General features: G+C 38.6%; 1 protein-coding gene across 5 annotated transcripts in view; it reads left to right on the plus strand.

Annotated features, from left to right (window-relative positions):
• The window catches only part of SH3PX1 (sorting nexin 33-like protein SH3PX1), a 328,612-nt gene that overhangs the window by 223,177 nt on the left and 79,384 nt on the right, over positions 1–26,051 (plus strand). For all 5 annotated transcript variants that reach the window (XM_067141233.2, XM_067141236.2, XM_067141234.2 and 2 more), the window contains exon 8: positions 2,936–3,170. In XM_067141233.2, coding sequence (XP_066997334.2) covers positions 2,936–3,170 — 235 coding nt within the window. The remainder of the gene's footprint in view (positions 1–2,935; positions 3,171–26,051) is intronic.

Genomic DNA, 26,051 nt, shown 5'->3' on the forward strand with positions numbered 1-26,051 from the left:
TCTTTTTTATAATACTTTTACAGTTTAACACCAACAATTTTATGGTCATCCTTACTTGAATTCCAGCTCCATATTCTCTCATCACTGTTCCCTAGTCCACACAGTTTCCCTGAATGTACCTCTCTATTACCTTTCTAATCAAACCCTCTAGTTTATACACTGACTGACAGAGCAAATGCAACACCAAGGAGGAGTGGTTCGAAAGGGATGAAAGTTGGGGAAAAAACAGAGTCGGCACGGAAGAATAATTGATGTTTATTTCAAACCGATATGCAGGTTACACAATGCGCACGGCATCGACTCAGTAGGATGTAGGACCACCGCGAGCGGCGATGCACGCAGAAACACGTCGAGGTACAGAGTCAATAAGAGTGCGGATGGTGTCCTGAGGGATGGTTCTCCATTCTCTGTCAACCATTTGCCACAATTGGTCGTCCGTACGAGGCTGGGGCAGAGTTTGCAAACGGCGTCCAATGAGATCCCACACGTGTTCGATTGGTGAGAGATCCGGAGAGTACGCTGGCCACGGAAGCATCTGTACACCTCGTAGAGCCTGTTGGGAGATGCGAGCAGTGTGTGGGCGGGCATTATCTTGCTGAAACAGAGCATTGGGCAGCCCCTGAAGGTACGGGAGTGCCACCAGCCGCAGCACATGCTGCACGTAGCGGTGGGCATTTAACGTGCCTTGAAGACGCACTAGAGGTGACGTGAAATCATACGCAATAGCGCCCCAAACCATGATGCTGCGTTGTCTAGCGGTAGGGCGCTCCACAGTTACTGCCGGATTTGACCTTTCTCCACGCCGACGCCACACTAGTCTGCGGTGACTATCACTGACAGAACAGAAGCGTGACTCATCGGAGAACACGACATTCCGCCATTCCCTCATCCAAGTCGCTCTAGCCCGGCACCATGCCAGGCGTGCACGTCTATGCTGTGGAGTCAATGGTAGTCTTCTGAGCGGACGCCGGGAGTTCAGGCCTCCTTCAACCAATCGACGGGAAATTGTTCTGGTCAATGTTGGAACAGCCAGGGTGTCTTGCACATGCTGAAGAATGGCGGTTGACGTGGCGTGCGGGGCTGCCACCGCTTGGCGGCGGATGCGCCGATCCTCGCGTGCTGATGTCACTCGGGCTGCGCCTGGACCCCTCGCACGTGCCACATGTCCCTGCGCCAACCATCTTTGCCACAGGCGCTGCACCGTGGACACATCCCTATGGGTATCGGCTGCGATTTGACGAAGCGACCAACCTGCCCTTCTCAGCTCGATCACCATACCCCTTGTAAAGTCGTCTGTCTGCTGGAAATGCCTCCGTTGACGGCGGCCTGGCATTCTTAGCTATACATGTGTCCTGTGGCACACGACAACACTTCTACAATGACTGTCGGCTGAGAAATCACGATACGAAATGGGCCATTCGCCAACGCCGTGTCCCATTTATCGTTCGCTATGTGCGCAGCACAGCGGCGCATTTCATATCATGAGCATACCTCAGTGACGTCAGTCTACCCTGCAATTGGCATAAAGTTCTGACCACTCCTTCTTGGTGTTGCATTTGCTCTGTCAGTCAGTGTATTTACCATTGCAGTTCAAGTAGAAACCATCTGAGCGTAGATCCCTGTCTTTTATCCACCCATTGGGATCTACAAATCTCACTCCCAGTTTCTCACATACCCACTCCATAGTCTAATTTAAATCCTTGATTCTCTCCAATCAATATCCCTTTTGCACAGTATCCTGCTGTTAATAATTTTTGCTCCCTTAAATTTGTCCCATGCAGTTCTAACCAGATCCTGCATGTCCCCAACTATGTTAAGACATATTCCTGCTTGCCTTGCATTGATGGTACCAACGTGGAAAATTGCCATCTTCTCCTTACCCTCCTCCTTCCCTTCTACGTTCCTCAACATCTGCCTTAACCTAATTTCTGGATAACACTCTAGGCTGGTTCACTTTCTTCCACACATACGTTCCCCACATGCCTAACATCTCTAACACTTCCCTGTTCACCATCTCCCCTCTGCTGTTCTACTTGCAGTGATTAATACTGATGAGCACTGGGGAGAGATTTGTAATTGAATCCAAGCATTTGGCACACAGTATATTGATTACAATTTGTATACTGCCACCTCTCCTACCTTGGCACCCAACATTCTGATGGTGAAGTTTGTTTTCCACCACCGGTACTCGAACTGACCAACAAGGATGTCAGACCTTATAGCCTTAATGATCTCATTGTAGTATTATTCAACAGAATCTTTTTGTATGTCTTTTGTACGGTTTGCAACAAATCCTTGGTTTTGTTAAAAACTCAACTTTGTAAAAATATGTTATTTGTAATAGATTATAAATTATGTAATTTTTGACTTCCGGTTAGAGCACTGGAATGATCTATTTACATAAACCAAACGCTGTCTGTACTACATGTGTTGGTGACTTAGGTTTGTAGAGTGTGAAATTCTGTTCATGTTGTCGAAATTTCAGTTTCAGTGTGAAGTGTTTTCTGTAGCTTTAAAATAGAAGTAGCGATGTATAGTTCATATGCAAGATCATTCAGTGTCATAAGCAGGTAATTGCTCCAAGGCACCCTGCTATATTTCAACAATGTTTTATGTCACTACAAGTGATTTTATGGCAAATTGATTATTACCATTAAATTTAGGATATGTTAATTGATCATTCACCCAAATTCCATTGAAATCTGTTTGGTCCAACCTAAACTGTTCCCTTGTCAGGACTCTGAATAACATTTAAAGAGAATATTTTGTGTAGCATCTGAGTCTGTTCAAATACACTAAAATGCTTGTAAGTTACGAAAACTGTTCCACTACTGTGTCTTAAACTTTACTCTCGAGAAATGACTATCTGTAGTATTTCTTTACATTACGATATTCAGTATACTCCCTACATGGTGCCTTTTTTCATTTTATATAGGTAGATATGAGGAACAGTTCATTGAACATCGAAGAGTGCAACTACAGGCATTTGTCAATTGCATGTGTAGACATCCTGTTTTGTCACAGTGTGGCGTATGGCAGCATTTTATGTCTTGCACGGATGAAAAAATGTGGAAAGCTGGGAAAAGAAAAGCAGAGAAAGATGAGCTAGTTGGTGCCAACTATTTTGTTGCTCTTCAGGCGCCAGAAGCTCCTCTGGATATAGCTGCGTTGTGAGTATTTTCTCATTTCCTTGCATATTCCTTAACCTGCTTTTGATGTAAGGTTTGCTCTATGACTGTTTGCTGACTATGTTCGTATTCCTTTAGCACATTAAATCTTGTACTAATTATAAACATACTACGGTGGGCTCTGGTTAATTCAACATTGAATAATTTGGAAAATTGGATAATTCAAATAAAAGTTTATTCCCCTTGAAATTCTTATTCTAATCAATGCGAAAAATCGTATTTAATTTGAATTTTCAAAGGTTAAATTTGGATAATAAAAAGTCAGGATTTTATCACAAGTATGGTTCCATGAATTGAACCCTTCAGATAATTCCCAAGAATTCTCTATTTTTATTGTAGCTTCCTAGTTATGGTCTGGTTGTCTGTTGTTAACATACTTAACCATTATCTTTGCAACTCTCAATGAATATAAGATTGGTATGGCCTTGACTATCTCTTGTCTATGGCATCCACACCTGGCCATTGGAAATCTTCCCCTTCCCCTATCCTGAAGTCATCAACTTTGGAATGTGAACCTTTCATCTCACACTGTGTTCAAAATGTCAAAAGCATGGTGCATACAGTAGTTCAACACTTGCAAAGAAGTGCTAGGAGAAGTGGAAAGAGGGGGTAAAGAAAAAGACTGAAATTGCCAAAGAGTATGGAATCTTAACTAACATGTCAACGTACATAAAAAATAAAGACAAAATCATGGAAAGCTGGAGTTTGCAAAATGGCGGAAAGAGGAAAAGAATGATATTGACGAGTGTCTTTTAAAGTGGTTCAAACAGTCCATGATCATAACGTTTGATTAAGTAGCCCATTGGTGCGTGCTAAGGCAGAAGAATTTGCTGAAAATTTAGGCATTGTTAACTTCAAAGCAAGGTCAGCATGGTTTACTGGGTTTAAAGAAAGAAATAGCGTTTATTTTAAGAATGTGTGTGGTGAAAGTTAATGAAGAAATGGCCAACGAGTGGTTAAATGAATTGTCTGAAATCCTTGCAGATTATGAACTGAAAGACGTCCTCAACATAGATGAAACAGCTCTTTTTTTTAAGTGCATGCCAGATAAAACATTTACATTTAAAGGGGAAAAAATCAGCAAGGGAAGAGTAACGGTTCTAGATGTTTCAAATATGGATGGCTCTGAATAGTTACCATTGCTAATGATAGGGAAATCGGCAAAACCAAGATGTTTTAAAGCTGTTAAGTCTTCCAGAACAACAGGAGGCTAACAAAAGAGCTTGGATGACTAGAGAAATTTTTGAAAATTGGCTTGATGCACTGGACAAAAAATTGTTTGGGGTTAACAGGAAAATTTTGCTCTATTGATCACTGTACAGCTCATAACAAAACTCATAAACCCAAGAGCTTTAGGATAGTCTGCTTTCCTTCCAATATGATGTCAGTTGTACAGCTGATGGATGAAGGACTAATAGACAATTTAAAACATGTTTATCGATGGCAGGTTATTAAAATCCTGGACAGTGACACAAAGCAAACTGAAATGTATCTCTAAGATGCTACTCAAATATTATCATACGTTGTTATAAGTTAAGCAAAGCTTGGAAGCAGATCATGGAGCAAACAATTGCAAACTGTTTCCATAAAGCAGGTTTCAAAAATAAAGAAACCAACACAGAAATTGTTCGAGAAGAACTAGAAAAGCACGTGGAACCTGACTGATAGAAAGAAGTAGTGACTGTTGTCAGTTATGATGTATATTTGGCTGTTGATACCGGATGAGGGGAAATGAAAATGATGATGTTTGAAGTTTCAGTATGTGGAGATCTGACGGAAGACGAGATTCTGCAAGAAGTGCTACAAAATTCCGATCCATCTGATGAGGAAAGGGAGAACTTTCATTAAGTCATAGAAGAGGCTGTACCGCCCACATCCTGAGCTTTCAAAATGGTTTCAAGCTTTAAATGAAACTGAAGATTTTGTCAATGGTGTAAAACTAAACAAACCCAAACAAACAAAATTCACTAACTTTTATAAGTGAGCAATGGAATTAGTGTATTGTTACATGTACTGAATTGTGTGTGAATACCGTAAATGCTGCTGTTTTGCTAGTGTTTATACAGTATATTTTAGTGTAAAAACATTCATCTACAGTACAGGACAACATGGCAGCTGTACAGTAGAATGCATAATACTATAATAATTGTTACGGAGTTTTGGTGGAACAGCAGAGGTGAAAGAAGGTGCTGGCTGGAATAGGTCTCAACTACAGAATTAAAAATTTAAAACTTTGACAAAGGTTATATTTTCAACAGACAACAAAGTTTAACAATTTTCATATAGACTTTCAAAACTCAACAAATAACAAGTCAGCAACAAGCCAAAATCAGGTACAAAGAAATTACAAGATTTCGGGGGTTATTACAAAATCTGGGCTTCAAGCCCCAAGTATAATTCCTGAGCTCTCAGCTCACTACTACTATTGCTGAAAGGCATAAAACCCCTAAGTACAAGGAGCACTTGCTCCTAATTACAGTGTTAAGAAAAAGAGCAGACCCGCTCTCAATTTTACAAGCCTATCAAAGGCTACAGCAAACTTCATTTCTATCTGCCCTTAAGGCACACCAAGAAACAGGGGTATTTGATACCCAACCTACAGGGCCTTTACATGAGGAAAACAAAACATCAGGTTAAGTTACTGGCCCATAATACAAAATAGAATGGAGGCGAAGCTTGTACTCCTAATACACTTTTAAAACCTACTTGGCACTAGGCCGCTTACGCAAGGGCTAATCCCATACTAAGGAGGTGACACGATAAGAAAACTTTATTACATTACGAAGAGAAGAAAAACGGTTATGAAAACGTAGTCACCTCAAAACAATATGAGTGGGAGCTCGAGAGGGTTAGGCAGTCTCTATCCCAATTTGTAGTTAAAGAGACGGAATTTTTACCAAATGTCTATTACATTTTAAAGATAGGTTACATGAGAAAAGTTCCGAACCTGCCCCGAGGGTTAAACTGCTGAGCTAGCAAGAAATAAAGTTATTAAACGGCCATTACCTTGTGGATGAACTGCTGCCCGAAGAAAGAGGCACTTCCCGCCCCCTGCTACCTAATCGCACACTAAGCAAAATGTCGATGAAGTGGCACAGAGACAAGAAAATCAGCAGTTTAAATACCCTCATGGAACATTCGAGACCTTTCAAGAATGAGTACACACCCCCCCACCCCTCCTCAACTTTATTGGATAGCTTAAAGCAATATATCCATATCGGAGAAGACATACGTTATTGGTCAAAAATTAGATAGAGAAATTCGGGATTGGCTAAATTCAAAACAAGCGGGTAGAAATGATTAATGTTGCCAACCCACAAACTACAGAACAAAATTTAGTAAGGTCAAAAACTTATGAACACAAAACTTCTTCAAGAAGGTTCATTACTTTGCAACAGAGTGCTTAATCCTAGTTTTTTCTCTGTAGAGACATCTAGAAGAGAATGTCCACACTTCTTGATACGGAATAAACAAACACAAATCGAAATAGACACAGTTCAGAACACTTCAAAATTACACCATTTACCGTAGTGACATCTTTTAAGAAATAGTAGAATTAGTTCAGTTTTCAAGGTTCCAAACTTCTCCTGTAGAGGAGTTTAAATTGGCGCAATATTTGAATGAGCGGCATGGAGGTGTACCGCCCGGTACAATAATTATTCATTACATTGAATTTATATATTTATACAATATTGTACTATTAAAATTGTTGTTTTTTGTTAATTCAAATTTTGGATAATTTGAATTTTAAAAGTCCACTAACAAGAAAAAATATTTTATATTTTACTTGGCATTTATTTATGTTTGTGGGTTACTGCAGTCACGTCCTAGTTCGTGAACCATGGGCAACGGCTGAGTGGCCTAGTAAGTGGTCCTGAGAGTCGGGATACCAGTTGCTATGGAATGGGAGTGGGCATCTCGGACATATTCTGGAGTCATGGCCCTCCTTGTGCTCAGGCGGCTAGGACTATACAATTCACCTGTGGTCCACAACCCTTTAGAGGAGAGATCCTCACTTGGACTATGTGCAAGTAGGGTAGCATCCTGCTTCATGAATTTACCGAGCTCAGAACATTTTAAGCAAGCCTCGGACCTATGGGAGTAACGGAGTCCCACTCCCATTTGACAGGCGAGGGACTCCTTAGAAACAACTTGGCGAATACGATGGGGAGCTATCAATATTAATGAGGCTTATGGAAGGAAGAAAGAAAGTAGAACTGGCTGAATCAGCAAAGAGGATGCATCTGGATGTGCTAGGAGAAAGTGATAATCGGGTAAGGGGAGATAACTAGGAAGAGATAGGAGATTATAAAGTGTACTTGACGGGTGTTAGAAAGGGAACGGCAGAGTCTGGGGTAGGGCTCATTATCAGTAATACCATTGCACGCAACATAGTTTCTGTTAGGCACATAAATGAGCGAATGATGTGGGTAGATTTGTCAGTTGGAGGAATTAGGACTAGAATTGTGTCCGTGTATTCACCATGTAAGAGTGCAGGTGAGGATGAAGTTGACAAGTTTTATGAAGCATTGAGTGACATCGTGGTCAGGGTCAACAGCAAGGATAGAATAGTGCTAATAGGCGATTTCAATGCGAGAGTTGGGAATAGAACTGAAGGATACGAAAGGGTGATTGGTAAATGTGGGGAAGATATGGAAGCTAATGGGAATGGGAAGCGTTTGCTGGACTTCTGTGCTAGTATGGGTTTAGCTGTTACGAATACATTCTTCAAGCATAAGGCTGTTCACCGCTACACATGGGAGGCTAGGGGTACCAGATCCATAATAGACTATATCTTAACAGACTTCGAATTCAGGAAATCTGTTAGGAATGTACGAGTTTTCCGCGGATTTTTCGAGGATACAGACCCCTATCTGATCTGTAGTGAACTAAGTATCTCTAGGCCTAGAGTAGAGAAAGTGAAATCTGTCTGCAAACGAATAAGGGTAGAAAATCTCCAGGACGAGGAAATTAGACAGAAGTACATAGATATGATTAGTGAGAAGTTTCAAACAGTAGACAGTAAGCAGGTTCAGGATATAGAAAGTGAATGGGTGGCATACAGGGATGCTTTAGTAGAAACAGCAAGGTAATGCCTGGGAACAACTGTGTGTAAAGATGGGAAAAGACGAACATCATGGTGGAATGATGAAGTGAGAGCAGCTTGCAAACGTAAAAAGGAGGCTTATCAGAAATGGCTCCAAACAAGGGCAGAGGCAGACAGGGATTTGTACGTAAATGAAAGAAAGAGAGCGAAACAAATAGTTGTTGAAATCCAAAAAGAAGTCGTGGGAAGATTTTGGTAACAACCTGGAAATGCTAGGTCAAGCAGCAGGGAAACCTTTCTGGACAGTAATAAAGAATCTTAGGAAGGGAGGGAAAAGTGAAATGAACAGTGTTTTGAGTAATTCAGGTGAACTCATAATAGATCCCAGAGAATCACTGGAGAGGTGGAGGGAATGTTTTGAACATCTTCTCAGTGTTAAAGGAAATCACCCTGGTGGTGTTGCCAACAGCTAAGCTCATGGGGAGGAGGAAAATGATGTTGGTAAAATTATGCTTGAGGAAGTGGAAAGGATGGTAAATAAACTCCATTGTCATAAGGCAGCAGGAATAGATGAAATTAGACCAGAAATGGTGAAGTATAGTGGGAAGGCAAGGATGAAATGGCTTCATAGAGTAGTAAAATCAGCATGGAGTGTTGGTAAGGTACCTTCAGATTGGACAAAAGCAGTAATTGCACCTATCTATAAGCAAGGGAACAGGAAGGATTGCAACAACTATCGAGGTATCTCATTGATTAGTATACCAGGCAAAGTATTCACTGGCATCTTGGAAGGGAGGGTGCGATCAGTCGTTGAAAGGAAGTTGGATGAAAACCAGTGTGGTTTCAGACCACAGAGAGGCTGTCAGGATCAGATTTTCAGTATGCGCCAGGTAATTGAAAAATGCTACGAGAGGAATAGGCAGTTGTGTTTATGTTTCGTAGATCTAGAGAAAGCATATGACAGGGTACCGAGCGAAAAGATCTTCGCCATGCTTATAAGGGTTAGACAAGGCTCTAATCTTTCACCTTTGCTGTTCGTAGTTTACATGGATCATCTGCTGAAAGTTATAAAATGGCAGGGAGGGATTCAGTTAGGTGGAAATGTAGTAAGCAGTCTGGCCTATGCTGACGACTTCGTCTTAATGGCAGATTGTGCCGAAAGCCTGCAGTCTAATATCTTGGAACTTGAAAATAGGTGTAATGAGTATGGTATGAAAATTAGCCTCTCGAAGACTAAATTGATGTCAGTAGGTAAGAAATTCAACAGAATTGAATGTCAGATTGGTGATACAAAGCTAGAATAGGTAGATAATTTCAAGTATTTTGGTTGTGTGTTCTCCCAGGATGGTAATATAGTAAGTGAGACTGAATCAAGATGCCGTAAAGCTAATGCAGTGAGCTCGCAGCTGCGATCGACTGTATTCTGTAAGAAGGAAGTCAGCTCCCAGACGAAACTATCTTTACATCGATCTGTTTTCAGACCAACTTTGCTTTACGGGAGCAAAAGCTGGGTGGACTCAGGATATCTTATTCATAAATTAGAAGTAACAGACATGAAAGTAGCAAGAATGATTGCTGGTACAAACAGTTGGGAACAATGGCAGGAGGGTACTCGGAATGAGGAGATAAAGGCTAATTTAGGAATGAACTCGATGGATGAAGCTGTACGCATAAACCGGCTTCGGTGGTGGGGTCATGTGAGGCGAATGGAGGAGGATAGGTTACCTAGAAGAATAATGGACTCTGCTATGGAGGGTAAGAGAAGTAGAGGTAGACCAAGACGACGATGGTTAGACTCGGTTTCTAACGATTTAAACATAAGAGGTATAGAACTAAATGAGGCCACAACACTAGTTGCAAATCGAGGATTGTGGCGACGTTTAGTAAATTCACAGAGGCTTGCAGACTGAACGCTGAAAGGCATAACAGTCTATAATGATAATGTATGTATGTGTTTGTTTGTTTGTTTGTTTGTTTGTTTGTTTGTTTGTTTGTTTGTTTGTTTGTTTGTTTGTTTGTTTGTTTGTTTGTTTGTTTGTTTATTTATTTATTCATTTATTATTTATTCATTTATTTATTTGTTTGTTTGTTGGTGTTTATTTATTTGTTTGTTTGTTTGTTTGTTTGTTTGTTTGTTTGTTTGTTTGTTTGTTTGTTTGTTTGTTTATTTATTTATTCATTTATTTATTTATTTATTTATTTATTTATTTATTTATTTATTTATTTATTTATTTATTTATTTAAGAAATATAACAAACATAACAAATGGGTAACAAGATCAGGTACTGACCTGCTGATAATAATTGTCCATATTGAAAACCATGAGAATGTCCATGTTTATAGCCAAGTTGCTGTGGGTCAAGGTGGCGGTATAACCACTACTCATCAACTTATTCTTAAGATATTGCGTACACCCCTCTGGAATATTCTTTTACTTCATGCTATGTCAAGCTCTTGTCTCTTATTAATAGTGTTAGAGTGGGAGGTAGATTAGAAAAGATTGATGCAGTATTGAGTGCTGAGTGCAGGGAATGTGGACAAGGTCTTTTACTCTGATGGATGGAAACGAACATGGAGAGAGGAGAATGAGATAAGATGTTCTGAGGGGTAATGCCCAGGTAAGACTCCATGGAGGAAACTCTGGTCAGCTGCTTGTCGCCTGATGTCCAGCGGTGACACATTTATTGTCCTTAATACCTCCTGTGTAGAAAGATTTCTGAGCTTGGAGTTTCTTTTCCTTACAATTGCAGCAAAGGAGGACACTGCTATGTCTAACTGGTTACCATTGGAGGGGGAGGCTGTTGTCCAAATTGGAGAGCAGTAGTTCAATAGAGGTTGAATGATTGTGAAGAAGAAGTGGCGAAGAGCAGTGGGATCAAATATTTCTGTGAAACTGTAGAGAATGCATAGTAACTTCATAGCCTTGGTTGTGTATGTATGTATGTATGTATGTATGTATGTGGTTCTTGAATTGTAATTTTGCCAGGCTGAGTGGCTTAGACGGTGGAAGTGCTGGCCTTCTGACCCGAAATTGGCAGGTTCAATCCTGGCTCAGTCCGGTGGTATTTGAAGGTGCTCAAATAAGTCATCCTCATGTCAGTAGATTTACTGGCATGTAAATGAACTCCTCCTGGACTAAATTCCAGCACCTCAGCATCTCTAAAAACCATAAAAGTAGTTAGTGAGACATAAAACAAAATACAAAGTAACATTATTATTAATTGTAAATTTTTACTTTACTTTTCTTTTACTTAGTCATTCCTGTTGTATCTTGCAGTGTCGAGGTTTGGAAGAGAGAACACCAGGGTTTCTTGTCTTGTGTCATCTCTTGAGCTTCCCTCCACGGGATACATTTGGTTTCTAGGCTGGACTTGATGTTATCTTTCCACTTAATATGGGGTCGTCCTCTCCCTCTAGGTTCTTCACTCTGGGCTTCCCACAGTCTGCGTGGCAGTGGTGTTTCCGGCATCCTCATCGCATGTCCAATCCAGTGTAATTGAGCTACTCCTATGGTGACTTCCAATGGTGTTACTCCCAATGTCTTCCTAATAGTTCTGTTCCTAATATGGTCTCCCCTTGTCTTGTTTTCTATTCTCCTCGAATATCTGCAGCCTGCTTAGGTGTTTTTTCGCCAAGTGCCCGTGATTCACAACTGTATGCGAGTAGTGGTAAGTATACTGACTTGTACACTCTCTTACTCACTTCTTTCTTATTGACAAAGCTGCAAGAGAGAGGAGAGAAATATAAGCATCCACCAAAGGCAATTTCATTGTTAAGTTCATCATCAATCCTCCCATCTTCACTCATGATGGCCCCCAGGTGCTAGAACATTCTTACCTGATCCAATTCTATGTCATTGACTTTAATTTTTATATCTCTTTCCTTTCTTGTGATAGCCATCACTTTTGTCTTGCTTGGGCTTATGACCATGCCGCTCTTTTTCCTTTCTTGATTGAAGGTTCCTGGGGGATTTTGCTAAAATCGCAATGTCATATGCGAATGCCAGCTGTGTTATGTATACAGGTTTCAGTTTGTTGTTTCCCACTTTCAATTTCTTAACCTGTTCTTCACAGCTTTTCATGATACCATCTAGGAGGTTATAGACAAGCAAGATGAACATACGTCTCCCAATCACATTCCGGCTGTTGTGATGAACTCTTCAGATGTACAGTTGGATGTCCATACCTGGTTTCTGCATTTTTGGTAACAACTTTTTTATTGCTTGCAACAGGGAAGGATCCACTTTTCATTTCCTCAAAATTTCCCGCAGTACTTTCCACGGTACCACATCGAATGCTTTAACGAGATCTAGGATGCAAACATAAGCATCTCGATTGTGCTCCATGTTCTCTTCGCATATTTATTGGAAAGTGAAGATCAAATCCTGGGTGCTTCTTCCTCCTCTAAACACACATTGCTCTTCCTCCAAATATTCTTCTACTTGACTTCTCAGTCTGGTTTCATGTCAGGCTGAGTGGCTCGGACGGTTGAGGCAGGTTCGATCCTGGCTCAGTCCAGTGGTATTTGAAGGTGCTCAAATACATCAGCCTCGTGTCTGTAGATTTACTGGCACGTATAAGAACTCCTGCAGGACTAAATTCTGGCACCTCAGCATCTCAAAAAACTGAAAAAGTGAAACGTAAAGCCAATATTATTATTAGTCTGGTTTCCAGGATTCTCGAATAGATTTTCCCTGGAATATTAAACAGTGATATGCCCTGATGATTTTCACACAGCCTGTTGGTTCCCTTTTTGAATATCAGAATGATTGTGGCTAATTCCCAAACTTGAGTTTCTTTCCTTTCGCAGGCCAACGTTATCACTTTAAGTAGTAGCTGCTCTCCTTCATTACCCATAAATTTGATAATTTCAGGTATTATTTGATAGTGTTCTGAAGCTTTTCCGCGTTCAATCTTTTTAATTGCTGCTCTCAGTTCTTCCTACGAGATCTCAGTTCCCTCACATTGTACTACTTCTGCAGGTTCTGACAGTTCTAATTCTTCTTCTGTTCCTTCTCCTAGATGTTCAAGAAGCTCTTCAAAATATTGTTTCCATCTTTCCATCTTTTCAGTTGTCAGGAATTCATCATTCTCAGGGCGGTGATCATAGATTGATAAAAGTTGTTTAGCTCGACAGTTAGCGATGTCATATCATGGATGTAGGTTCCATAGATATTTCAGATTGTTGTGATACCAGAATTGATGCAACTGAGTGTTTTCCCCCAAGTGTGTCAGAAACCGCTACATTGTAGTAAGTGGTGATCACGCAAAGTTATATGGAATGGATATACGGCAAGAGCACTGGTCTACGCGTGGGAACATCGGTTCAATGTCGCGCGTAGGCATTATAGCTTGTCACTGTTTTATTATTATTTTTTTAAATTGTTTTTTGTTCTACAGGTTGTACGTTTATGTTGTTTGAGGCATTAGCATGGCGCGATCCATATGTTGTAATTATGATTAATGAATAAATTTTTCTTAACATTGCGTTAATGAAGGGAAACCCAAGTGTCGAGAGGGTGTTAGCTTGAGAGTCATTTAATTTTTATCTTTGTTGTCGAAGTCTCACTTCCAAGTAATTAACTTTTAATTGTTTGTCAAATCCACATGAGCATTTATTTAATGATTAATATTTCATTGTTTTACTCGTCTTTTTTTTTCCTTTTTCCTTTTATGGCATGATGATGCCTTACTTTTTATTTGGGATCTTTAATACAATAATTACTCGATTCGACTTAACCTTTGCCCATCAGCCCTGGTAACTTCATTTCAGTTTGTGATAGTTGATCCACAGGGACGTCGGAGGTCAATCCGATTTGATTAAGGGCTCGTGTGACTCCCAATGGTCCTGTATTCGATGTTGATGTTAGTAAGCTGTCTTAACAATTTAAGAGAAAGTTTGGAGCTTGAGCCTCGGGAGCTGTACTTTCCATAATCATATGGAACAACCCATGGTTGTCAGTGGAATTTGACAGACTGACTTTAAGGTTGTTATTTTGGTTGTTTTTGAAGAAGTTAGATTCATTAATGATGGTTTTCCTTTTTCTTAGCACCTCAGGCAGCATTGTAAGAGAACATGGCCATGCGACTCTGAAATTTATTCTACAAAGATTTTGACCAGTGTGTTTATCATTCCTGATGATTTTAGTGAAGTTACTTCTATGATTTTAAATTTTAATAAATATTTCCTTAACCCTATACAAGCCTTTAATTTCTCCTAGTTAGAATCTTAAGTATTCCCGTAGCCATGTCAGCAAGAGACGAAGAACCAAAGGAATCCTGAGAAGGTAAGAGTGCTTATAAATACCACCAACTTACTCCGGCGAAGGATTTATGTTTCTGACAGGCTACTAAAAGGTTCAATAAATACATACATACATACATACATACATACATACATACATACATACATCCATCCATCTTTATTATAGACTGTTATGCTTTTCAGCATTCAGTCTGCAACACTCTGTGAATTTACTAAATCCCGCCATTATCGTGTATTTATAACTAGCTTTTTGGCCTCATTTAGTTCCCTATTCCTCTTATCTTTAGATCATTAGAAACTGAGTCTAACCATCCATGACTGAGTCTATTACTATCCTAGGTAACCTATCCTCCTCCATTCGCCTCACATGACCCCACCACTGAAGCTGGTTAATGTGTACAGCTTCGTCAGTCGAGTTCATTCATAACTTGGCCTTTATCTCCTTATTCAGAGTACCCTCCTGTCATTGTTCCCACCTGTTTGTACAGGCAGTCAATCTGTTATGGCTAACTAGAATAAGAAGTTCATAAATCATTAAATTATCTGAATGTCAAAATAATGATAAATAATAATAATATATTTAGAGAATCTACTCAAACAGTAAATGTTATCAAACAAGATTCCCCTCACCCAGGCACCCATAAAAAAACTTTTTTTATAATATGATCCATATTGCTCTGAACAGTCCATTATCTAATAAACATTTAAAAAAAGAAATACTGTAATATAGTATATTATAGTTAGAGCTGGGTATTTGCCTATTTTATTCTTTTGTTCAGAAATGTAAGCTTTTGAGATATAAGTCCATTTTAGTGTCTTTCTAGCTAGATTTTGTTGATTTTATTGTGCCTACAAATGCCTATTTCAGGGGTTTGTACCTATTTGGAGTATAATTGCCTATTTGATGCATTTTGACTGTATTTTAAAGAAGCTGATTTTCTTCTAGTGCATTATATTTTAACTGATATGCTCGACAGAATTATCTTCTTATTCCTCAATATTGTTTACTCCATGAACAAAAAATGGGAATTCTCGGAAGTCACCAGAAATAGTTCTTGGGAAATTTTCTTCAGAAGAAACGAGGAACAATTTAATCTCAAAGCCTTCAACCCTTCAGGCCTCTATGCGAGAACCAATCAACGTCGAACTATGTTTTACAGCCCACATCCCCTATACCTCACTCTCAATGCAAACTGTTGGACGCGTACGCTTTATTTTATGGAGATGATGTGATTTATCGTGAAGAAGAAGTGTGTCTGCAGCAATGCCCAAAGAAAACTGGTCGAAGTCCTACTGGCTGAAGCAGTGGATTACAGGGGATCCCATTTTCACTACGGATGGAAGGCTAGTCTTCTGCTAAGCTTGCTGTAAGGAGGTAAGTTTGTTTGTTTTATCTTTTTTGTGATTGAGAACTACGAGGGTGACAACCTTGTGGGCACACATGATGCAGAATCTATTGCAGGCAACAGAAAAGAGTCTTCATGACTGCTGACCTGGCTGACCAAAGCCAGCGAATAGCAACAATTAAAATGTTCACAAATCTGAAATTTATAGTGCCTCAGTTTTAATTCTTCTATATAAGTAAGAATACTGCTAGGGACAAGTTCGTGGGTCCCTGGCAAGCATAAAGGAAGGGTCTGTCCTGTACACTACTCAGGTATCGTTTCACATAATTTTTAGTAATCTTTTCACCCAGTGAACTCGACATGATACTGCCAAATTATAACTGAAAAATCTTTCAGGACATATTTCCATGTAAATTACAAATTCCCTTCTTCCTACTTTAACGTTTTGTACTTCTAATAGTCTTTTTCTTTTTTAATGAAGCAAGTGCATGATATATATATATACTAAGCTTTATAGCCAATTAGCCCAACTGTAGAAATTTAAGATATTGGAACATTGTAATTTAAGTCAATTTAATTATTTTTCAGATCAGATGGGGAAAAACCATATAGATCAACATAGAAATACAGCAATGCATCTGACACGAGTACAGAAAGCTGTATCAATGCAGCCTTTCTAGCAGGCCATTTTGAACAGCGACCAACAACAATTTTCTTCAGACCAATGTACTGCAATGGTGGGAGCATTTTCAAATTTCAAAAGCTGCGGGGAGCAATCGCCGAGTTGGAGAGAAGTGGCATGCCCCTGGTGGAGTCATTTAGGATTGTGGAAGAAGTCATTTTGACTGAACCTCTGTGAAGGTAGCCGCTGTCAGCAAAAAGTTTGATAGGGTCCTGCAGCGGATTCCAGGATGGAAAGCCTTAGTAAAAGTAGTCAGGGTGCTACGAGATGAGATAGATGAAACAATTGAACTAAAACCAGATGAAGTGGCTTTATTGAAGTTTTGTCCAATCACTTCATGTGATGTTCAGAGATCTTTCTCTCAGTGCAAAAACATTCTGCGTAACAGGAGAACAAGATTGTTACCGGAAAACATTGAAAAGTTACTTGTTGTAGATTCCTTTTATACTAATTTAGTATTTTATTAAATTATAAGTAATTTTTCATGCCTATTTTGTTGCCTATTTAACACATTTGTGCCTATTTACATGCCTATCCATTTTGGCTAATATAAGAGCCTATGTGCCTGCCTATTTTCGCTGTTTTTAGTGCCTATAATTCTCATCTCTAATTATGGTAGTATGTATAGTTGTAGTATAGTATATTATACACCATAGCATCAAAAAAAAAAAAGAGGATACAATAGAAATTTTGTTGAAAAAATTAATAAAATTAAAAACAAGCTGGTTACCTGAAGAGAAAAGGAATTTGTCACGTTGACTTGTGGTAATAGTAACTCATACCAGATCACAAACCTATTTAAAAATAAAAACTTTTAACATTGCATTTAGGATATGCAACATCAATTCAAAGGTACCTCTACAACATGTATGTTTTTAACAATAAATATGAGATCTCTGATGTTTACAAATTAAAATGCCCCCAATGTAAGGCTAGTTGCATTGATCAGACAGAAGTTTTTTAACTCATTATAAAGAATATGTAAATGTCAAAAAATATAATAGATTCTCTACTATGAGTTATCATATTGTACCAGGAATGCCGGTACAGCGAGTATTGTTAAAATTTACGAAGCATTTCAGGGTACAGTTAGGCAACCCGCTTCATCGCAGTGACGTGGAGAACAGGACACAAGCCTTGCTGCTAGCTGCAAGGTCAGGCCACGTCATGGCGTATCACCTGATTCCTTGCCGATTTTGACAAAATCCTGAATTAATTGAGGTACCGGCAAGGGAATAACATCACCGTGTATGCCGTTTCATAAACCTCAACATGTCCAAATCTCATCAAAATCCTTTTTTGGGAACGGAATTTATTCGACGTTATGTAAACTGACGACATTGGATGACGTATCACGCCTAGCAGTGTACAAAGGCGATGGCCACAACACTGGTCAGCTTATTCACTATCGGGAGCTCTGAGAAGCAGACTCGCCAGTGGACACCGTGACTACAGCCCTTCTTAGGACAGAGTTATACACTGCTACAACTTGAATGCCATGAATGGAGAGTGGTATCTTTATCTCTGTGAAGAACTTGGAATTTTGCGCTGCGAATTGGACGTTGAATTTGTCAAAGACTTTTTTTAAAATTATTATTATTATTATTATTATTATTATTATTTTTTTTTTTGCTAGTTGCTTTACGTCTTATGGTGACGATGGGACAGGAAAGGGCTAGGAGTGCGAAGGAAGCAGCCGTGGCCTTAATTAAGGTACAGCCCCAGCATTTTTCCTGGTGTGAAAATGGGAAACCACGGAAAACCATTTTCAGGGCTGCCGACAGTGGGGTTCGAACCTACTGTCTCCCGAATACTGGATACTGGCCGCACTTAAGCGACTGCAGCTATCGAGCTCGGTGTCAAAGACTTAGAAACTTTGTTGGTCAGTTCATCATCACCACCACCATCATCATCATCATCGATTTTCCGCTCCAGCAAGCCGGGTGCAGATGTTTACGAGCCTCTTCCAGTTCATCCTGTCCATCCACAGCTGGTGTTCTACCTTTTGCTGCTATTTTACATCACGTTTGGCAAGGTCTTTGAAAATTTGCTTTTCCCACATATCACGAGCCCTCTGGGCCTCTTACCAACAACAATCCTTTCATAGTATGCTCTTGGGGTCCTAATAGGAGCCATCCTTCTCATATGTCCATACCATCGTAATCTGCTTAATTCTGAGGTTTCCAACAGGCTCCTGTCCAATCCAAGTTGTTGCCGAATATTTTCATTCCTTATTTTGTCTCTCCTTGTTTTTTGTAGACATGACTGAAGGAACTTCATTTCATTTTCCCGTAGGCGACCTTGTGCAGATCTAGTCAATGTTGCTGCTTCCAGTCCGTATGTTAGAATTGGTACAAGGTATGTTTTGTACAGCGTGAGCTTGCAAGCTTGGGGATATGAGTCATCCCAAAGTAATTGATGAACGGAGTGGTAGAATTTTGATGCAGCTTGTATTCTGTTGCCTGTTTCTTAGCTTATGGTATTGTCAGATGAAACGAAGCTCCCTTAAGTATTTGAAGTTATTGATAATGTCTACTTCTTCATTTTGCACTCGCAGGTGATAGACAACTTAAGGATTTGACTCATCACTAAACCGACGGTTTTAGTTTGGCTGATGATGATTCCCATTATTCCAAATTCTTCTTGCCAAAGATCTAGTTCAGCTTGAACTTTTGCTTCTGTCTCACCCCATAGCATAACATCATCAGCAAATACAAGTGCATTTGTTGTCTGATCCGTAATTTTCACTGCTTTTATAACCTCATCCATTATAGTTTTTTCTTCTTTTTTCTATTTGCTTTATGTCAGACCAACACAGATAAGTCTAATGGCAACGATGGGATACGAAAGGCCTAGGAGTAGGAAGGAAGTGGCCGTGGCCTTCATTAAGGTGTGGAAATGGGAAACCAAGGGAAGCCAGGGCTGTCGACTGTGGGGTTCGAACCCACTATCTTCTGAATGCAAGCTCACAGCTTCATAAAATGTTCAGAATATTCCTTCCACCTGTCTAGTGATTCCCTGGAATCTACATGTTGACCCAAAAGTTTAACAGTTGACAAGGCAATACTTCACTGAATATTGGAGATAGAGAGGTAAACAAAGAGGGAAGTAAACAAAATTACCAGCAAATGGCACTGGACAGCAACATGTCAGGTACAAATGCCCACACATGCTTGAGATGACATGGGGTTTTATTGACACCGAGTGCATAAACAGGCCAACAGATGGTGCTGGACAGCAACACATCAGTGATGCAGCCTGAGACCTGTGTATGGTAAAAAAAAAAGAACTGACATGAGTGAGGATGTCAGATGCGCCTGCTATCACGGCATGTTGACGTTACCAGAAAAGGCTCTGTTAGTGAAGCTTTATTCATTTTATTTTGGTGTCAATAAAACCCCACATCATGCCAATCATGTTTGTCAATTGTCTCTCTACCTCGAATATTCCATGAAGTATTGCCTTGTCAAATGTTAACGGACTTTTGGGTCACCCAGTATTATGAGTTCACCTGATATACCCAAAACACTATTCATTTCCTTTTTCCCCTCCCTTCCTTATATTCTTTATTACTGTCCTGAAGGGTTTCCATGTTGCATGACCTAGCCTTTCCAGATTATTACCAAAATCTTCCCATGAGATCTTTTTGGATTCAACAACTGTTTATTTTGCTATGTTTCTTTCATCTACATACAATTCCCTGTCTGCATCAGCCCTTGTTTGGAGCCATTTCTGATAAGCACTCTCTTTACGTTTATAAGCTGCTCTCACTTCATAATTCCACCAAAATGTAGTTTTCCCATCCTTACACACAGTTGTTCCTAGGCATTCGGTTGCTGTTTCTATTACAGTATCTGTGTATGTCACCCATTCTCTTTCTATATTCTGAACCTGCTTACTGTCCATTGTTTGGAACTTTTCACTAATCATATCCATGTACTTCTGTCTAATTTCATCATCCTCGAGATTTTCTACCTCTGTTCATCTGCAGACAGATTTCACTTTCTCTGTCCTAGGCCTAGAAATACTTTGTTCACTACAGATCCCATTTTCACTACAAGCCTTCTGATTATCAACTATTTCACATATTGGCCCACGTCCTTTCTTTCCACCTATTCCAGTACGTTTCCTAAAAATTCTATTAGATGGAGGGCATTCCAAAAGTATGTTCGATTCACTACCATAACAAACTCATGTGGTTTCATTAAACATCACCAAACATGGCCAAACAAACAATTGGCTAGTGGAAACATTTGCTACGCACTGTAGAAACAAAAATGCGCCACCAGATCGCACTGCTATACCGCAGAGTTTGAAATTACGGACTTTATTTCAAAAATAGGTGTACCTTGTTGAATAGGTGGGCATAACCTCAAGTGTCAACTTTACATTCAAGTGCGATATGAGCCGTTAGAAACGACTTTCATTATTAAAACTACTGAAATCCTATTCATCATACTTCAAATAATTAAAATTTGTACAAAACAAAACAAAAAAATATATTTTTTGTCCCTTATTGGTGTACCACCTCCCCTTAATAAATAAATCAATAAAGTGTATTTTGTATTGAGTAGGTGGACTCTCAAAGACTCTTAAATTCTCCATAATTATTGAACCTCAATATGGATCAAATAATAAATTTTGTAATATGCAAAGACCTATCTGTGTCGGTGTGACGTAAAGCAACTTGTAGGAAAAAAATTAATAAACGCACACATAGTTCAAGTGAGGATATATCCTCTTAACGGGTTATGGATCACCGGGGGATTGTATAGTCCTAGCCTCCTGAGCACAAGTAGGACCATGACTCAGAGTATGTCTGAGATGCCCACTCCCATTCCATAGCAACTGATATCCCGACACTTAGGACCACATACTAGTTCACTCAGCAGTTGTCCATGGTCCACGAACTGGGACATGACTCCAGTAACCGACACCACAACCATTTTTTGCAGTGTCGGTAATATTATGAGTTTCCTTGTTTAAGTGAAAAGAAGTTTAAGGTGAGAGGTTGTGATTAATATTAAAGGTAAAGGTTTAGCAATTTCTGTTATGTTTCATTGTCAGTGTATTCATTAATAATGTTACAAACCAGATACCGTAGCATATAGAAGAGAAAGTGTGATCATTTCACCTGTTTCAGTGGATATGCCGCAGAGCGGCGCTAGCTGCGCTCCACAATGTAAGATGCTACTAAAAGGAAGATACCGTTTGCGAGCAATATTTGTACAAACGTACGGCCTTTCTTGTGTACCACCGTAGGTAATTTCTTTATCCTGTGTAATATATATACATAAGCAAATTGTAAGATATTAAATTCAGCTCTAGACATGGAAAAAATAAAAATCCAGTGTACAGTGGCAACGATCAAGGATGGGCCAACAAGTGCAAGCCGTTTTTAAACAGTGGGGAGCCTTTTTTTTTTTATATATTTTCAAAACAATAACCTAGAGTTTTAATGGACTTTTAAGATTGTTTTAAGTCTAAATTACTTTTTAAAGTGAAAGTATTGTGGAAAATTTCTGAGATATTCACTTCACTGCAAGAATTTCGACTCCAGTTCCACTTCTACTCCTACTGTGTAGAAAACATGATAGTATACACACTGCATTACTGTGGATTCATTCTTGGTACTCACCCTCACCATAAGCTAGTCGTTACATTTTATCGTGTTCCTCATCCTTATGGATGATGACAGCCATCTCAGTCGTGTAAGTTCCATCTCTGCTGTTAATCACAAATTTATCAGCCTTAATGATGTGCTTGCCATGAAAAAAGATCATCACACAGTGAGATTTCTGTCCTTATGGGACACTTCAAAAGCATTTTGCTCATTTTGGGTTGTATAATGAAATGCGTTACCTCATCATTAGAGTTGCAAAGGAATTGAGTAAAAGTAATGAGATTACTTGTAACAATTAAATTATTAGGAACTTTTACTTGTAATCATTACATTTTACAAGAAGTGTTTTTATGTGTAATTTACTTCTTGAAATAAAATTTTAATCATTACTTTCTGGTAATTAATATACATCAGAGGCAGAAGCAGGAAAAACTAAATGATGAAGATAACTTTTCAGTTTGACTACAGTAGAACTAATAACTTCACCACTTCTGGTTGAAGTACTTTCTTACCTCTCCAGTACTTCCAGGCAGATCATACTTATCCCAGCGATGTTCTTAAAATCAAACCCAGGTGCTCCTGTAGGGGGCCTTTTCAATAAATACACAGATGTATTCACCCAAACAGTTAGAAATTTAGCCATAAGAACCAGTTATTTTTATTTGTAAAGTAAATGGCAAATGATTTGATTATTTTGAAAGTTCTATGCTCTTGTGTTTAGTCTCACCTAGTGATGACAGACACTTAATGTCTGCATACTAAAAAGAACCCACACAAAATTAATAATATCTTTTCCTGGCAAGCTTCGTTATTGTTACAGCTTCATCCGAAAAAAGAAAAAAAAGAAAAAAAAGTGTTTTCTTAAGACTAGTGTTCTGTAAAGTAATTGTATTTGCAATTGTAGTTTTATTGATTCTGTGTTGAAAAAGTAATTTGTAATTGAATAAAATATTTCTCAGGTAACTGATTAGCCCAGTTTCTTTTTTTTTCTTGTAACTCTTCCCTTCACACATTAATTGTCCTTGTAACGGACACACAACACATTTAAAGACAGTAAGGCATGTCTCCGTCACAGCAATCGGACTGCACTCACTGATGATGATGATGCTTGTTGTTTAAAGGGGCCTAACAGACTGCACTCAAAGAGTATAGAAATTCATTAAAATACCTTCTGACTAACAACAAAAGAGCAAACTACAGAAAATCATTATACTGCCAAGGCACCATACCTAGTATTGTGAAAGTGAGTGGTATCTCACCAAATCTAGCCTTTTTGAAGGGGGTTGTAGAGGTAAAATTTATTCTTCATTATTATTATTATTATTATTATTATTATTATTATTATTATTATTATTATTATTATTATTATTATTATTATTATTATTAGCAAATCTGGAGGTTTTTGAGTGGTGAGCTGACATTCATAATTAGATTTGGCTGCTCAAAATGCATAAACAATAAGCAATGACCTTCGGATTGCCTTCATTTCATTCTGTGTGGAGGTCTGAAGCATTCTTTTCAGTCAGGGGAATGTCTTATGAACATTCACAGATTCACGAACGTAAAAATAAACTGAACTTTGGTCCGTAATAAGAGGTGCTGCATCAGCATCTAGTGACTGTCATGCCACAGTTTATTCTAGATACTGCAGTGCCTGTCGCAGACAATGGCAAGTGTATGGGCGCGAGAAGAACTGTGCATACTTTCTGTTCTACACGCTGTGCTGATATATTAAAGTACAAATTATATTATTAACGTATATCTTTGAAATTTTATTCCCCAAAACAGACAAAATTATTTTAATAATGGTATGGTGTAATATCTAAACCTGATTTGTAAGTAATTCTTAGTTATACATAAGATTTGCTCTGTGAGTAAAGGAGTGGAATCAGAGGTAAGGCTTTTTGCGGATGATGTTATTCTGTATAGAGTAATAAATAAGTTACAAGATTGTGAGCAACTGTAACGTGACCTTGATAATGTTGAGATGGACAGCAGGCAATGGTATGTTGATAAACGGGGTTAAAAGTCAGGTTGTGAGTTTCACAAATAGGAAAAGTCCTCTCAGTTTTAATTACTGTGTTGATGGGGTGAAAGTTCCTTTTGGGGATTATTGTAAGTATCTAGGTGTTAATATAAGGAAAGATCTTCATTGGGGTAATCACATATCTGGGATTGTAAATAAAGGGTACCTCTGCACATGGTTATGAGGGTGTTTAGGGGTTGTAGTAAGGATGTAAAGGAGAGGGCATATAAGTCTCTGGTAAGATCCTAACTAGAGTATGGTTCCAGCGTATGGGACGCTCACCAGAATTACCTGATTCAAGAACTGGAAAAAATCCAAAGAAAAGCAGCCCGATTTGTTCTGGGTGATTTCCGACAAAAGAGTAGCGTTACAAAAATGTTGCAAAGTTTGGGCTGGGAAGAATTGGGAGAAAGAAGACGAGCTGCTCGACTAAGTGGTATGTTACAAGTAACTATTCTCATTTTTGTTCCGTATTGAAGATGATGTATATCACAAATATTATTATAATATTTATAGATCCACCTTTTCAATACAATACAATCCACTATTTCATGTGGTTAAAATTTATACATGATACATAAGTCATAGGTACATGTTTCACCCTTTTTTTACAGGTATCATCAGCCTATATCAATCTTAAAAATTAATGGATACATGATCTTTCTAATCTTATAAACTATAGAGTAAAATGTCGGACAATAATCTCAAAAATGTTGTACTATAACATCTAAAACAGGGGTATTGCACAGAAAGTATGTTAAAAAATACTGTGAATTAACTGTTTTTAAAGATTATAACGTAGTTAATCATGAATATTTGAACGTTTAAAACCAAAATGGATCCTCTTCTTATACATCATTAGGACTGTGATGACCTTGATTGTAAAAGCACAATCATCAAAGGGGGGATGTTTACTCGATTCCCGTAGCATGAGTTCAAGTTTATGGTAAAATCAATGTCAGTTATTTAAAATAGAAGTGTGCACGTATCAAATGTATTAAAATATGTACGGTTGATTTATCAGAGAGTCGTAGAAAAGAAGATGAGACTTCTTGTGGAGACATTGCTAATGATAGAATGTTGTGTCAAAGCTAGCTGATGTCAGTGTATAGTTATGTTAGTACGGTAATCAGTTGGATCCAAAAGACGGTCAAGTGGGTGTTATTAACCCTGTTGAAACATTTGTTTGAAGAAATGATCGAGTTTTACATTCTATCATGAGCAACGTCTACGACTGTCTGATAAATCAACCTTACATATTTTAATACATTTGATACGTGCACACTTCTATTTTAAATAACTGACATTGATTTTACTATAAACTTGAACTCATGCTATGGGAATAGAGTAAACATCTCCCCTTGGATGATTGTGCTTTTACACTCAAGGTCATCGCAGTCCTAATGATGTATACGGAGAGGATCCATTTTGGTTTTAAACACTCAAATATTCATGATTAACTATGTTACAATCTTTAAAAGCAGTTAATTCACAGTATTTTTTTAACATACTTTCTGTGCAATACCCCTGTTTTAGATGTTATAGTACAACATTTTATGAGATCATTGTCCAACATTTTACTCTATAGTTTATAAGATTAGAAAGATCACGTATCCAGTAATTTTCAAGATTGATATAGGCTGATGATGCCCGTAAAAAAAAAAAAAAAAAAAAAGGTTGAAACATGTACCTATGACTTTTATGTATTATGTATAAATTTTAACCACATGAAATAGTGGATTGTATTGTATTGAAAAGGTGGATCTATAAATATTACAATAATATTTGTGATATAAGTGGTATGTTCCGAGCTGTCAGCGGAGAGATGGCGTGGAATGACGTTAGTAGACGAATAAGTTTGAGTGGCGTTTATAA

This window comes from Anabrus simplex, chromosome 2 (assembly GCF_040414725.1).
Source record: "Anabrus simplex isolate iqAnaSimp1 chromosome 2, ASM4041472v1, whole genome shotgun sequence".
Lineage (NCBI taxonomy): Eukaryota > Metazoa > Arthropoda > Insecta > Orthoptera > Tettigoniidae > Anabrus > Anabrus simplex.